Source organism: Pseudophryne corroboree, chromosome 5, assembly GCF_028390025.1.
Source record: "Pseudophryne corroboree isolate aPseCor3 chromosome 5, aPseCor3.hap2, whole genome shotgun sequence".
NCBI lineage: Eukaryota > Metazoa > Chordata > Amphibia > Anura > Myobatrachidae > Pseudophryne > Pseudophryne corroboree.
This window is the reverse complement of record NC_086448.1, coordinates 813,589,263-813,604,226: the sequence shown is the minus strand read 5'-3', so window position 1 is coordinate 813,604,226 and position 14,964 is coordinate 813,589,263. Positions and strand designations below refer to the sequence as shown.

Below are 14,964 nucleotides of genomic sequence, written 5' to 3'. Positions count from 1 at the left end.
ATTATATATAGTACACAATCTTGTAACTGCAGTGGCACCAAGAGTTCTCTTCAGCCACTGTACGGGGTGGGGGATGGGGGTGGTTTTCTTGGTGGTCTTCTCAGACATAACATGCCACCATCCATGTGCCATATTGAGGGCAAGGACAAGCCTGTGCCTAGGTATTTGGTCCCTTCAAAGCCCCCCTCATTAATTGCCACCAACATTGAGTCGTCATTGACAAGGGTGGTCATTCCGAATTGATCGCACGTAGCAACATTTTGCTGCTCGTGCGATCAACTTGACGCCACCTATGGGGGAGTGTATTTTAGCATAGCAGGGCTGCAATCGCTTTTGCAGCCCTGCTATGCTAAAAAAGTTTCCTGCAAAACAAGACCAGGGTCAGACCTACTTACCCTGTGCGACAGATCCAGCGATGAAGGTCCCGGGATTGACGTCAGACATCCGCCCTCCGAACGCCTGGACACGCCTGCGTTCGGATCTCCACACGGTGAGTAGACGCCCCGGAATGCCTCCTCGCTGTCAATCTTCTTGCGATCACGCTAGCGATCACTTTCTTCTTTGTTCTAGCCGCTGCCCGCCACGCATGCGCAGTTCCAACCCGTTCGCACCACAGTGAAGAACTGCTGCATGCAAATGGATTAGACTGACCCCCATGGCTCACCAAATCTGGAGTGGCATCTTATTCCTGCAGCTGTTCTTCGGAAAAGATGTGCAACTACAGTATGCAACAAGGGGTGTTCCAGACAGGGAATGAGATTCCTACACTCAAGTCTTTTAATGCCGCTTTAGCAAGAAAATGTTTAAAGGCTTTAAAAGTGAATCATAAAATGATGTGTACTTTGGAACTGAGCAATCCAACTCAGATATTGTATTTTTATGATGTGCTACTATTTGAATTTTATGGCTGCAAGACACACTGTGCAAATTATTTGCTTCTGGATACAAAATAACAAACGACTATTTCATTGTTATCGATTTTTATATTTTTCTTGTTGGTACAAATTGCAAAACTGTTATTTTATTATTGTTTTTGCTGCATATAACAGCAGTACATATGTTCCATTAATTCAAGAGTCACCAGGTTACCTAAATGGCACATTTTATGTAGTTTGAGCAGAATAAGACAAAATCATTTTGATTTTTCTAACCTTGAAAACTTGCACATTAAAATACTGCTGGTGGGATGTATCAATCCTTAGAGAGATAAAGTGGAGAGAGCTAAAGTGCCAACCAATCAGCTCTTACCTGTCACTTTTCAAATACAGCCTGTAACATGGCAGTTAGAAGTGATGAGTTGATACTTATGGGTCTATGTACTAAGCCTTGGAAAGAGATAAAGTGCCAGCCAAAGAAAAATGACACTTGGGAGCTGATTGGCTGGCACTTTATCTCCGTCCACTGTATCACTCTCCAAATCAAACCTTTCATTTTTTTTATTGTTAATTTAGAACAGATTAGTCCAGATTTATCAAGCCTTGGAGAGTGATTCATTTCACGGTGATAATGGGGTCTATTCATGAAGCAGTGAAAAGAGTGAAGAAGTGAGCCAGTGGAGAAGTTGCCTGTGGAAACCAATCAGTGTTGAGGTAACATTTATAAAGTGCAACCTATAAAATTATACAGCGCTGCTGATTGGTTGCCATGGGCAACTTCTCCACTGGTTCACTTCTCTGCTCTTATCACTGCTTCATGAATAGACCCCAAAGTACCAACCAACCAGCTCCTGACTAACACGTTACAGGCTGTGAAGTGTATTCATGAAGCAGTGAAAAGAGTGGAGAAAAGGACCAGTGGAGAAGTTGCCCATGGCAAACAATCAGCTTTGAAGGAAGGAATCAAGGGGGTCATTCCGAGTTGTTCGCTCGCAAGTGAATTTTAGCAGATTTGCTCATGCTAAGCCGCCACCTACTGGGAGTGAATCTTAGCATCTTAAAATTGCGAACGATGTATTCGCAATATTGCGATTACACACCTCGTAGCAGTTTCTGAGTAGCTTCAGACTTACTCGGCATCTGCGATCAGTTCAGTGCTTGTCGTTCCTGGTTTGACGTCACAAACACACCCAGCGTTCGCCCAGACACTCCCCCGTTTCTCCAGCCACTCCTGCGTTTTTTCCGGAAACGGTAGCGTTTTTTCCCACACGCCCATAAAACGGCCTGTTTCCGCCCAGTAACACCCATTTCCTGTCAATCACACTACGATCGCCAGAACAATGAAAATGCCGTGAGTAAAATTCCTAAGTGCATAGCAAATTTACTTGGCGCAGTCGCAGTGCGGACATTGCGCATGCGCATTAAGCGGAAAATCGCTGCGATGCGAAGATTTTTACCGAGCGAACAACTCTGAATGACCCCCCAAGTACAGTCTATAAATGTAAGGGAGATGCTGATTGGTTGCATTTTGACAACTTCTCTGCTGGTCTGTATCTCCACCCTTTTCACTGCTTCCTGATAGACCCCTGTGTTTGAAAAATGACAGTTATGAGCTGATTGGTTGATACTTTATCACCGTGCAATTTATCACTCTCCAAGGCTTCAATAAATCTGGGCCTTAGGGGGACCCTAAGCAGTGATAAGAGCGTAGAAGTGAGCCAATGGAGAAGTTGGCTCACTTCTCCGCTCTTATCACTGCTTAGTAAATGTACCCCTAAATATATAAAATGAACATTGATCTCTGAGCATTCAATATTTTTACTCGGTGTTATCATATTTCACCTAAGACAGGTGCCAGAAATGTCCTTTGTGCAGCTCTGACAACTGATTAATGAAATGTTTATCTCTGATGCAGTCAGCGGCATCCGTGTCTGAGTCCTTTGCCCGTCACACATCTGAGACTTTATGTAAAATCCCTTCACTAGGGTACAGCCATGCGCCAGAAGGTGCAAGGACTGAGAAACCCACTTTGAGTTTCTTCAAACGCTAAAATCATGTTTGGTGTGTCGTTAGGTCCAAATGATATTATTGCTACAGTATGTCACAGTGCTGTGTTCAGTATGTCACACATTTAACACAATACTGAATAAAATATATTTTTTCTTTTATCTTACTATACAGCAGGTAAACATATCAATGAGATGAAGGGCGCAATTTTGCGCTAGGTGTTTCTGCCGCAGTTCTAATGCCAATGACATTGGGGTCATTCCGAGTTGATCGTAGCTGTGCTAAATTTAGCACAGCTACGATCATTCACACTGACATTCAGGGGGATGCCCAGCACAGGGCTAGTCCGCCCCGCATGTCAGTGCCGACCCCGCGCAGAAGTGCAAAGGCATCGCACAGAGTAGCTCCCGGCCAGCGCAGCTTTAGCGTGCTGGCCGGGAGCTACTCATTGCTCCCCGTCCCGCAGCAGCTGCGTGTGATGTCACGCATCCGCTGCGGCCCGTCCCCCGTTCAGTGCGGCCTTGCCTGCTTTGGTCGAATCGCTCCCACGAAACGGCAGCCAAATGTCGTCGTACCGCCCCCTCCTGCCCAGTGACCACCTCTGCCTGTCAAGTTGGCAGAGGTGATTGCAGCCCTGCTATGGCCTTCGGCCGTCTGGCATGCGCCGGCGCACTACGGTGCCAGCGCATGCGCAGTAGAGACCCGTTCGCTCGGCTGCGACAAACAGCAGCGAGCGAATGGGTCAGAATGACCCCCATAGTGTATATTGCAGCATGGGGCCTAATTCAGACCTGATCGCAGCAGCAAAATCTTTCTCTAATGGGCAAAAACATGTGCACTGCAGGTGTGGCAGATATAACATGTGCAGAGAGAGTTAGATTTGGGTGGGTTATTTTGTTTCTGTGCAGGGTAAATACTGGCTGCTTTATTTTTACACTGCAATATAGATTTCAGTTTGAACACACCCCACCCAAATCTAACTCTCTCTGCACATGTTACATCTGCCCCACCTGCAGTGCACATGGGGGGTCATTCCGAATTGTTCGCTCGTTATTTTTTTCTCGCAACGGAGCGATTAGTCGCTAATGCGCATGCGCAATGTCCGCAGTGCGACTGCGCCAAGTAAATTTGCTATGCAGTTAGGAATTTTACTCACGGCATTACAAGGTTTTTTCTTCGTTCTGGTGATCGGAGTGTGATTGACAGGAAGTGGGTGTTTCTGGGCGGAAACTGGCCGTTTTATGGGAGTGTGTGAAAAAACGCTACAGTTTCTGGGAAAAACGCGGGAGTGGCTGGAGAAACGGAGGAGTGTCTGGGCGAACGCTGGGTGTGTTTGTGACGTCAAACCAGGAACGACAAGCATTGAACTGATCGCACTGGAAGAGTAAGTCTCGAGCACAGAGAAGTCTTTTCGCAATATTGCGAATCTTTCGTTCGCAATTTAATATGCTAAGATTCACTCCCAGTAGGCGGCGGCTTAGCGTGTGCAAAGCTGCTAAAAGCAGCTTGCGAGCGAACAACTCGGAATGACCACCATGGTTTTGCCCATTAGAGAAAAAAAATGCTGCTGCGATCAGGTCTGAATTAAGAGCATAATCTGTAATCTATACTGCCCATTGTACTGTGTTAATGTTCTGAACAAGTTTATTGGTGTTCTGATGGTATGCTAACCCGAGGTGTCCCGTGTTCTGATCCATCAATAAATTGCATTATTTCTCATATTAATGGGGGTTTTTCAGATGTGGTTGGAGATGCTGTTCATGCAGCAAAATACTGATTACCATTACTTTGCGCATGAGCAGGACACGTTCTGCACATGCGCAAATAGGTCCTGCGATAACGGACACACTGTGGTATCAGCAATGTCGGACTGGGGTATGAAGGGCCCACCGTGGGAATGCAGTGATAGGGGCCCATACTTATGGGTGTGACCAGCCTACAAAGGGGGTGTGGCCAGCCTCCACAGAGGCTTGAAATACACAATAGACTAGTGCAGTGTAATGCAACATATCTACCATGTATAATACAAGTGCACAGTCTGGAACCTGATCCCTAGAGGAATGAGTGGGTCCTCAGGCAGTGGGGCCTACCAGTGGTTTCCCCTGTACCCCTGTGGGCCAGTCCGACCCTGGGTATCAGACTGTCAGTGATTGACAGTTTGATGTTGTTTGGGGGTAGGAGGGGGGTGGCTGCGTTTCGACAAATGGAGGCGCGTCGTCACCATTTAGGGGGAGGGAATTGGCCAAGGAGCTCTGTGTTTGCATGGAGATTTCCTGTCCACTGCAATGGGCGGTTTGTGCGTCACCATGGGTGCCGCAAGCCCCCGATGGTGAGTCAGTGATCCCATGCTGCATCATAGGACGCAGCACTGGACCACTGCTGCAGCAGGAGGCATCTGCTTGTAATAGACGCCTCCTGTTGCATAACATTTACATACAGCTACTGTTAAGACTTTGATACCACATCCGAATGACCCTCAATATACTGTATGTGCTACATGTATAGGAATATTTGCTGATCTGAATATTTTAATGTCATTTTTCCTTTTCCAAATTGAAATTCAGATGCAGGAGGAATTTGCTTAATGTTACTTTAGGTAGAGGCCTGGAATCAATAAAAATTATCTTTTCTAGGATAAAAGGAAAAATCAGTCGCCCTACATAGAACTTTGTACAACTTGGCTAAATGTGCTTGTAAAAAAAAAATATATATATACAAACTGCATAAATATATTAACGTTTAATCCTAACCAAATACATTCTGCAGCAGAGTACCAGCCAATCAGCTCCTAACTGTCATTTTTCAAACACAGACTGTAACATGACAGTTAGGAGCTGATTGACTGTTCCTTACACTTTGGGGTCATTCCGAGTTGATCATAGCTGTGCTAAATTTAGCACAGCCACGATCAGGCACTTAGACATGCGGGGCGAGGCCCAGCACAGGGCTAATCCGCCCCGCATGTCAGTGCTACCCCCCCCCCCCCCATCCTCATCCCCGTGCACAGTGGTGATGCTTTTGCATTTCAGGAGTAACTCCCACCTAGGGCAGTTCCTGCGGCTGGCTGGGAGAACCTCCTCGCTGCCCGGGTCGCAGCGGCTGCGTGTGACGCCACTCAGCTGCCTCGGTCTGCCCCCCCAAACGGTCCGGCCGCGCCTGTGTTGGCCGGACCTGGCACCCTAACCGGCGACTAAACGCCGCCTTCCAGTACCCTCCCGCTCAGCAACTGCCTCTGCCTGTCAATCAGGCAGAGGCAATCGCTACACTACAATGACCTTTGGCCGCCCAGCATGCACCGGCGCACTGCAGCGAAGGCGCATGCGCAGATCCGACCCGATTGCTGCGCTGTGATAAACTGCAGCGAGCGATCGGGTCGGAATGACCCCCTTTATCTCTATCCAAGGCTTAGTAAATAGACCCCTTGTTACTGAGGAGTATGATCCTTGCATCAACTGATCTCTGAAGGCACATTGGGAGGCAATGGTTTGAAAGATACAATCAGAATACATTCCACTGGGGCTCTATAGGATTCCTTAGAAAGGAGACACTTTAGCTATATAGATTTCTCTTTAGTACTAATGGTATGTGACTCAAGCAGGAGATACAATGGATTGCATTCCACCGTTTCGGCTCTCTATGGGAACATTAATGGTGTGCTTAATTACAATATTCCCTAGCAACATCTCAGAGCCTATTCTCCAAGACGGCATCATATTGTACTTGAGCGGCCAGATAGTGATTGATAAGATGATAAGTAACAAGACAGCATCTGAGTCATCCAAGAAAACAGCTATTTGCAGGGTCATGCGATATTATGCTCAAGCAGAGACATTCTATGATCTAAAGAGCAATTAATTTGTGCGGCCTTTCTTGCTACAAATTGTATTATATATTGTAAACTCATATGTTATTATGTTACTTTTTTTTTTTTTTTTTGCTTGCAGACAGATTTATTGGATACCAAAGTTCATAAAAATCAGAAAGAAATAACCAGGAAATTTCTAATGCTATTTGGTGATTTTGGGCTTGTGTATTACATTTTTGGTGGGTTTTTCTTTTTTGGAGCCCCATTTGCTAATTTTTTTAATTACGCATGACCATTGAGAGGAGTGCTGTTATACAATGTGTAAGGAGATACTGTACCAGGGGGTGGTCTTCAGTATGCCGGCGGTCGGGCTCCCGGCGGCATACCGACACTTATTCTCCCTCGTGGGGGTCCACGACCCCCCTGGAGGGAGAATAAAATAGTGTGTCACGCGCAACCGTGCCCGTAGCGTGGCGAGCGCAGCGAGCCCGCAAGGGGCTCATTTGCGCTCGCACACTGTCGGTAAGCCGGCGGCTGGCCTCCCGGCACCGGTATGCTGGTCGCCGGGAGGCCGGCCGCCGGCAGATCGTAGTGAACCCCTGTACCAGGAACATGTAAGGAAAGTCGGTGGTACGTTTTACATTTAATTTAGCATCTATGTACTTACAGTATATCAAGAACTTTCTCAAAGTTAATATTTTGTTGTTTTTGTTAACTTTGTTCTTTTTCTTTCTTTCCCCTGTGGCTCATTCATATAATGGAAAAATCTATATTACCACAATGAACAGAACAATGGTGAACTGTAATCCAAAATGACCAAACATATATCAGACTTTCAGATAAAATTAATGGATGATAATATTTGATTATTTGCTATGGATTACAGCACGTGTTCTGCTAGCACTATTTTGAACGGGATGTGTCGGGCGTCCCAGCAGTTGGGAGGACGGCAGTCATGTGACTGACACCAGAATCCCAACAGCATACCGAAGGTAAGTATTGGGGTCACTGTTTGGGTTAAGGACCAGCAGGAGGGTTAGGATTAGGTACTAGAGGGTGAGGGGGGGGGGGGGGGGTTTAGCCATAGCTGACACCCTCAAATCTTAGCCCTAGTCGCCCACCCACGTAGGTTTGGTTAGGAGACAGAGGAGGGGTAAAATAATTACCCCATCTCCTGTCGGCATTCTCAATGTCGGGATGCCTGTGTCGGTCATGTGACTGACGGCAATCCCAACAGCTAGTATGCCATACCGAACCTGGCACCTAACAAAGGGCCTAATTCAAGGTTGATTGCAAAACAAATTTTTCCTCTAACAGATAAAACCATGTGCACTGCAGGTGGGGCGGATGTAACATGTGCAGAGAGAGTTAGATCTGGGTGGGTTATATTGTTTCTGTGCAGGGTAAATACTGGCTGCTTTATTTTTACACTGCAATTTAGATTTAAGTTTGAACATACCCCACCTAAATCTAACTCTCTCTACACATGTATATCTGCCCCGCCTGCACTGCACATAGTTTTGCCCATTAGAGGAAAATGTTGTTTTGCAATCAAACTTAAATTAGGCCCAAATTACATAAACAGGAACAGTATGGACAAAACAAGAAAAAAGTGACTTATAATACAGAACATTGCAGGACATAGACAAGGTTTATAAACAATGCTGCATAAGTGGTTATAATACCCAAATAATCAACAGGATGGCAGAACCCAAGGGATTGGTGCTGTTGTATGGTAGGCAGTGGGGAGGAGATGATGGTAAAAGTGAGGTAAGGAAAAATACATGAGGGAAGAGGGTCCTGCTTGAGAGAGTTTACAGTCTTAAGGGAATGGGCAGATGGAAAGGGGTGACACAGACTGGAGGGACAGTGAGCATGGAGCATGGAGCAGTGGGCTAGGATGCCGGCTGAAGAAGTGGGTCTTGAGAGCCTGCTTGAAGTTTTGCAGAGAGGTGGAAAGTCTAATAGGGAGAGGGAGAGAGTTCCAGAGGTATGGAGCAACATGGGCAAAATCTTAGAGGTGGGAGTGGGAGGAAGTAATCAGTTGGGAGGAGAGGCAGCATTAATTTGAGGATCAAAGTGCGCGGGCGGGGATTTGAAGGTAGATATGGTCAGTGATGTAACTAGGAGAGGATTGGGTAAGGGCTTTGTAAGTGAGTGTGAATTGCGTTGTGAAGGAGAAGGGGATCCAGTTTAGGGCTTGTAGGAGAGGAGAGACAAATGTGGAATGTTTGGAGAGGAAGATGAGTGGGGCAACAACATTGAGGACAGATTAGAGTGGAGAGAGGTGGAAGCAGGGAGGCCAGAGAAGAGGTTACAGTAGTCCAGGCGGAAATGACCATTGAGTGGATGAGGGTCTTAGTTTTTATGAGTTTTTATACATTCAGATGTTAATTTCAAAAACTCCCATACCAAATTGCATACTGTTTGATATTAAAAATGTAAAATGAAAAATATAATCCAACCTTTGTAACCCCATAAATGCTCCTGCTGTACCTGGCTGCACAGCTTTTTTGTCCCTCTCATTCACTACCTAAGAAGAATCTGGCACCAGTCACCCTCATCTTCAAATAAAATAAACTCATGTTCACTAGAACTTACGTAAACATTGCGGGACTTCTCCACTCCATGTCCCATTGCCGACACAGGTCAATACTGCTGGAAAGGATAGTTCATAACCTGGAAGGCAGGCATAACTGATACTAAAGCCCCAATCAAAGTTTGTTCCCTCTAGCCTCCCATTAGACACCTGAGGTGGATATGGGCAAGTAACGGCTGCAAAGAAAAAAACAAAGGAAACATAAATTTAAAACCATTTATCACATATGGCATTTTTTATATATTGTATTTTTTATATGTCTCCATCATCAGACTCCCATTGTAAAATAAAGAAGGGAAGGGCAGATTTGGCCGGTGATGTTACAAGAAAGATGGCCCCTGACAGGAAAGACAATGAAAGATAATTACAAAAAAAATTAACTATTTTCAACGTCTAAGAATCTGGGCAGATTGCAATCCATATACTGTATGATGTTCTAAAGTCATCGGATCTATACTGGGTCCTCATTGGTGATAAGTGATACCATATGTAAACTGAGGTTGAAGGTAGAGTCCCTGTTTTTCCAGTACAGTACAGCCCTAATTTTATTTTTGTTCAAAGGAAATCATGAACTTTTTGAAAAAAGTATTTTCATTGAATTCCCACTCTAGAAAGACGAAATGTAAGAATTCTTTATACTCAAATCTGAGTTACAAGATAGGATGTGAAGATATTATGAAACAGGTTGGCCTGATTTCATGATTAAATTATAAAGGGAGAGTTTCCTCTAAGATCAGGAGCCTCAAAACTAAAAGAAAGAAAATGTCAACAAGGCTTCAAGTATTCAGCTAATAAATATATTAAATATAATATATACATACATTTAAATATTCTAGGAGGGATAGGTACAGTGTCCCTCAAAAAGACAGTTCACACTGAGCTGAGAAACAAATTTGGAGAAGCCACAGGTTACCAGAATCTTTTATCTTGGTAGTGAACAGTGACCTGTGGTGACGGTAGGCAGGAGGCGACAGAGCCTCACCTGTCCTACTTCAGTATACTCCAGAGTTTAGACTATAAAAATGATTAGACTAATACAAAGTTGATCTTTAGAACTTAGAAATATTATCTTTGTATCATATCATCTGTGTAGTAGTCTATTCATTTTAATAGTCAAAAATCACCACCAAATCATATATATATATATATATATATATATGCATGTAAATCTGTCTTTGATACTAGCCAGTTCCTCCCCAGTCATTGACTTCATCACACCTCACTGGTAATGAAACATTCTAAGTATTTCCATGTACACATAAATTGCTATCAATATTACAGAACAGCAATGCAGGAGCACAATGTAGGCACTCTGGAAAACTGAATGACAAACACTAACACCAAATCAACAACAACAACAACAACAACAACAACAACTACTACTACTACTACATAATAATAATAATAATAATAATAATAATAATAATAATAATAAAAATAACAAAAAATAATAATAGTAGCAATAATATACCTTTGCAAACTGGGATAATGCCGCTCCAAGTGCCATTGCTTGTACACATGCGTGTAACCGAGCTCTTGGGATCCATAATGTACCCTGGTTGACAAATATAGGTAACATTTTGCCCAACTATGTAATCTTCTCCATACCTAATGCCATTAGCTGGGATACCAGGATCTCCGCAGCTTATAACTGTGGGTGAGAGTTCAAAGCAAGAAAATCATTTGAAATTAGCAAATATTACATATTTAATTTGAATTTGAGATTTTAGAAATACACTAGCAACTAGCCCATGTTGACCTAATCCAATTGAATCACACAATTCATAAACATTTATACACTGAGCAATAACACTGCAGCAATATACTGATTGGTTACTTTTTCTGTTCTACCCAACCAAATCTAATTTGATTGGATAGTTGTTTTGACTGCTTAATTTGATACAAAATAGCCAGACTGGCCAATCAATTCCCATTGCTTGTGGGCCTCTTACTACAAAATGTCTCATAGGGGTAAATGTACTAAGGTTGCAGGTTTTTTTTTAGAACTGGTGATAATGCCCACAGCAACCAATCAGATTCTATCTATTATCTTCTAGAAGCAGCTAGACAAATGTTAAGTAGAATTTGATTTGTTGCTATGAGCAACATCACCAGTTCTAAAAAAAACGCCCACCTTAGTAAATGTACCCCTTACTGTAGAGGTAATTCACACTTAGCCTTGATGTTTCTTCTAAGTAATATAAACTATACTGATGTAACAAGCTTACTTTATACCACATGCAATTTATACCCTTACTCTAGCAAGATGGACATGTTTTAGAAAAATGTAACTAATCATCCTCCAACTGTCATTTTACAGGCTGCACTAGATACAGTACATGAGAGTCAGATGTTAATTGGTTGCTATGGGTAACCACCACTTTATATTTTAAAAGAAGAGAGCTATATATATTTTTTACATATATATATATATATATATATATATATGTGCAAGCCCTCACTCACTCACTCTCTCAGTGATTGACTCATCACTAATTCTCTTACTTCCCGATATGTTAGGAAGCTGAGATTTACATTAGGTATTCTGCAGGTGGGATAAAGGAAAACTACATAGTTAGAATTTTAATAAACCTCCCCTAAGGGTATGAAAAGGGGGTTGACATAACAACGTCATAACCGATGCGTGGCTTGCGTTGCGTGAATGATGATCAGATCAAAATTTGGATTGTGTAGAATTTAATAAACTACAAAAATGGTCCTGTCACTTTTTAACGTATCTGCTCCTCGGGTAACGCAAAGAACCATGGATTAATATTTACTTACATTACGACATCTCTATAGATTTACTGTCTCTATAGATTTACCAAATTTTTGACACTCAATTATATTTACAACCGTGAAAATCAGAAACTCTCGTGCAAAGTACGGGTAGAACAGCTATTATATAATATAAACATCTTTAGCTATACATAATCATATGCATAATAAATATAGCACCTGATATCACTTAAATTGGTAACCCTCTGACTACTACTGCTTGTACTGTAATACCCCAAAGTATCCTCTAGGTATGCTGTGCTCCACAGTTACACCAATAGGTTCCACATCTTCTGAGTACATGAAAGATACTTCACCTATCGCTGTATTACCTATTCCCCTTTGTAATTAAACAATCCATGTTTCATTTGTATCATTATAATATAACAGAATTAACATATTATTGCTTATTTTGTAATAGTTTTTTTCTAATAAGATTTATAGCAAGAGTGGATTATAATCCAAGTGATTAAATTTTGTCTTTTAACATGTCTTTATTAAATGGATGTGACATTTTCCCTATGTCCTAGCCATCTGTGTCTAGCTAATTGGAAGATAGTGTTTTAACATCAACACAATTAAATATTGTTATTCACATATTTCTCATACATGGTCACATGACTAACTGGTCCAAATTCCTAATACCAAAAGCAGGTGTTTGTCCTTGGAATTTTAGCTTATATTTAATTAGTTATAATCAGAACACTATCCAAGAGAAATTGGTATCAAGCCAAAGAGAAAAACAAGTGGCTGATTCTAGGGACAATTAAAGATCAATGTAAAAATGAAGTTTATGCAAATGAAATAATTGCTGGTCTACTTTTTCAACCAATTAAAATGTTATTTTTTTTGTAACCACTGAATGCCATTGAAAAGAATTCAGGTGTCAATAAGACCCACGGTTGGGAACAACTAACCGTTGGCACTATGGAGAAATAACTTAATAATGTTTTGATCTAAACATGACGACTAAAATTTCCAAGAAAAGTGAAAACTGAACTCCAGTCACCGACAAGCTGTTTTACATAATGAGTTCTTATGAACAATTGCAAATGAGACTGGCTATATTAAAGACTGATATCTGTTGATTTCTTACAATGAATAGTTATGCATATATATTAGTTTGAAGTGCATAAATCACAGAGTATGTTGGGATATATTTAGGTTTCTGGGTTTAATTCTCTTGGGAACCTGCAGCCAATGTTTTGACAAAAGGACTGGCTTGCATACTATTTTACTGTTCTTTTCTGAATACTGGAAGCAACCTTTCTGCTTTAACTTGTTATTGTGAATAAACAGTTATTATTCCTTTAATAATCTCTTTCCAAGATTTGCTAAATCTACCCAAAGGTATGATAATTCTGATAATTTTGAATCAAAGGGTGCATCCATTTAGGGAATGCGGTCAATTTACCTGCAATCAAAATCCTGATGGTCAATTACCGACAACCATTGACCGACATTCAAAGTACCGACATTTACAATACCGACAAGGTCAAAAAGTCGACTTGAGTTTTTCATGATTTTTTCATTGAAACCGACTTGTTCATACTTTACCATCCCAGTGGACCTGGAGGGGGAATATAATAGCGAGCTGAGCACAGTGAGGCACTGTTCCCGAAGCATGATGAGCACAGCGAGCCATGCAAGAGGACACGGTACACTTATACAGTGTCCAAGTCGATCTATGTCGACATACACCCCGAAAAAAATTCAAAAAAGTGTGTCGACCTTTTGACCTGCCAACATTTTAAATGTCGGTATTTTGACCTTGTCGGTATTTTGACCATGCCGGGATTTTGACCGTGTCGGGATTTTGAATGTCGGTTTAATGTTGTCGGTATTTTGATTGTCAGGATTTTGATTGTAGGTGTTTCATACTAAACCCCCATTTAGTAACATGGACTCAATGCACCATTTTTGTACGGCAGATCATGTCCAATAAAATCGTAAATTTTCCCTCAAACCCCACAGAGGTGCACGGGAGAGACAACAATACTATACCTGGTGAATATATATATATATGCAGCGGAGCATTTTAGTGATGCCAAGCAGCATATTTCTAGTGACTGAGTCCCCCCCCCCCCCCCTAAAAAAAAAAAAAAGTCTACTGACTTACTTGTGCAATTGGGCAATGCTCCTGACCACGTTCCATTAGCTGTGCATTGCCTGATATTATAGCCAGAAAGAATGTAGCCTTCCACACAAGAATATGTTACTGAGCTGGAAAATGTTGTCCCATCGATACGAAACACTTTTCCATTTGCAGTTGTTCCGGGATTCCCACACTGTACAGCTGCAAAATGAATTGTTAAATATTTGATAAATGTCACCTTATACATATGCAGCGGCCTTTGCCTGTCATTCTGGATGATAGAATGGACCATACAATGCCATAAATGGAGTATATGACTGGACCCTGCCAATTATGTACAGCTACTGTATCTAAGGCACGGAACAGGTTTAACCAATGAGTCCCTTTAAAACATGGATCACCAATTACAACCCCCTTTAATCATCTTGCTTGCTACATAGCAATGTAAATTATCCTATAATTTCCCAAATTATTTGCTACAAATATCCTTATGTTTACTTAAATATTTTCTATGTATCAACCCTATATAATTTAAAGGGGTATCCCTCCGGTCGGCAACTCAATATGGATAGAAATGTTGGTGCCAAGATCCTGAATGGTGGAAACCTAAACGACCTCTGACTCCACCTTGGTATACCATGGGTGTAGGGTAGGTTGCAGGGAAGGTAGAGTTTATTTTGGGCTGCTGGGAGGGGAAGTTAGGGTTAGGTACATCCAGTGGAGTGTTAGGGTTAGGCTCTGGGGAAGGGTTGGTTAGGTTTAGGCTGTGGGAAAGGGGCGTTAGGTTTAGGCTCCACCGGGGAGG

At 42.3% G+C, this 14,964-nt stretch overlaps 1 protein-coding gene across 1 annotated transcript in view; it reads right to left on the bottom strand.

The window, feature by feature from the left end:
• The window catches only part of CSMD3 (CUB and Sushi multiple domains 3), a 1,529,921-nt gene that overhangs the window by 91,359 nt on the left and 1,423,598 nt on the right, over positions 1-14,964 (bottom strand). Inside the window, exons 59-61 of the mRNA XM_063924487.1 lie at positions 14,184-14,360; positions 10,758-10,937; positions 9,289-9,462 (exon numbers count right to left, since the gene is read on the bottom strand). Of these exons, the coding sequence (XP_063780557.1) occupies positions 9,289-9,462; positions 10,758-10,937; positions 14,184-14,360 (531 nt within the window). The remainder of the gene's footprint in view (positions 1-9,288; positions 9,463-10,757; positions 10,938-14,183; positions 14,361-14,964) is intronic.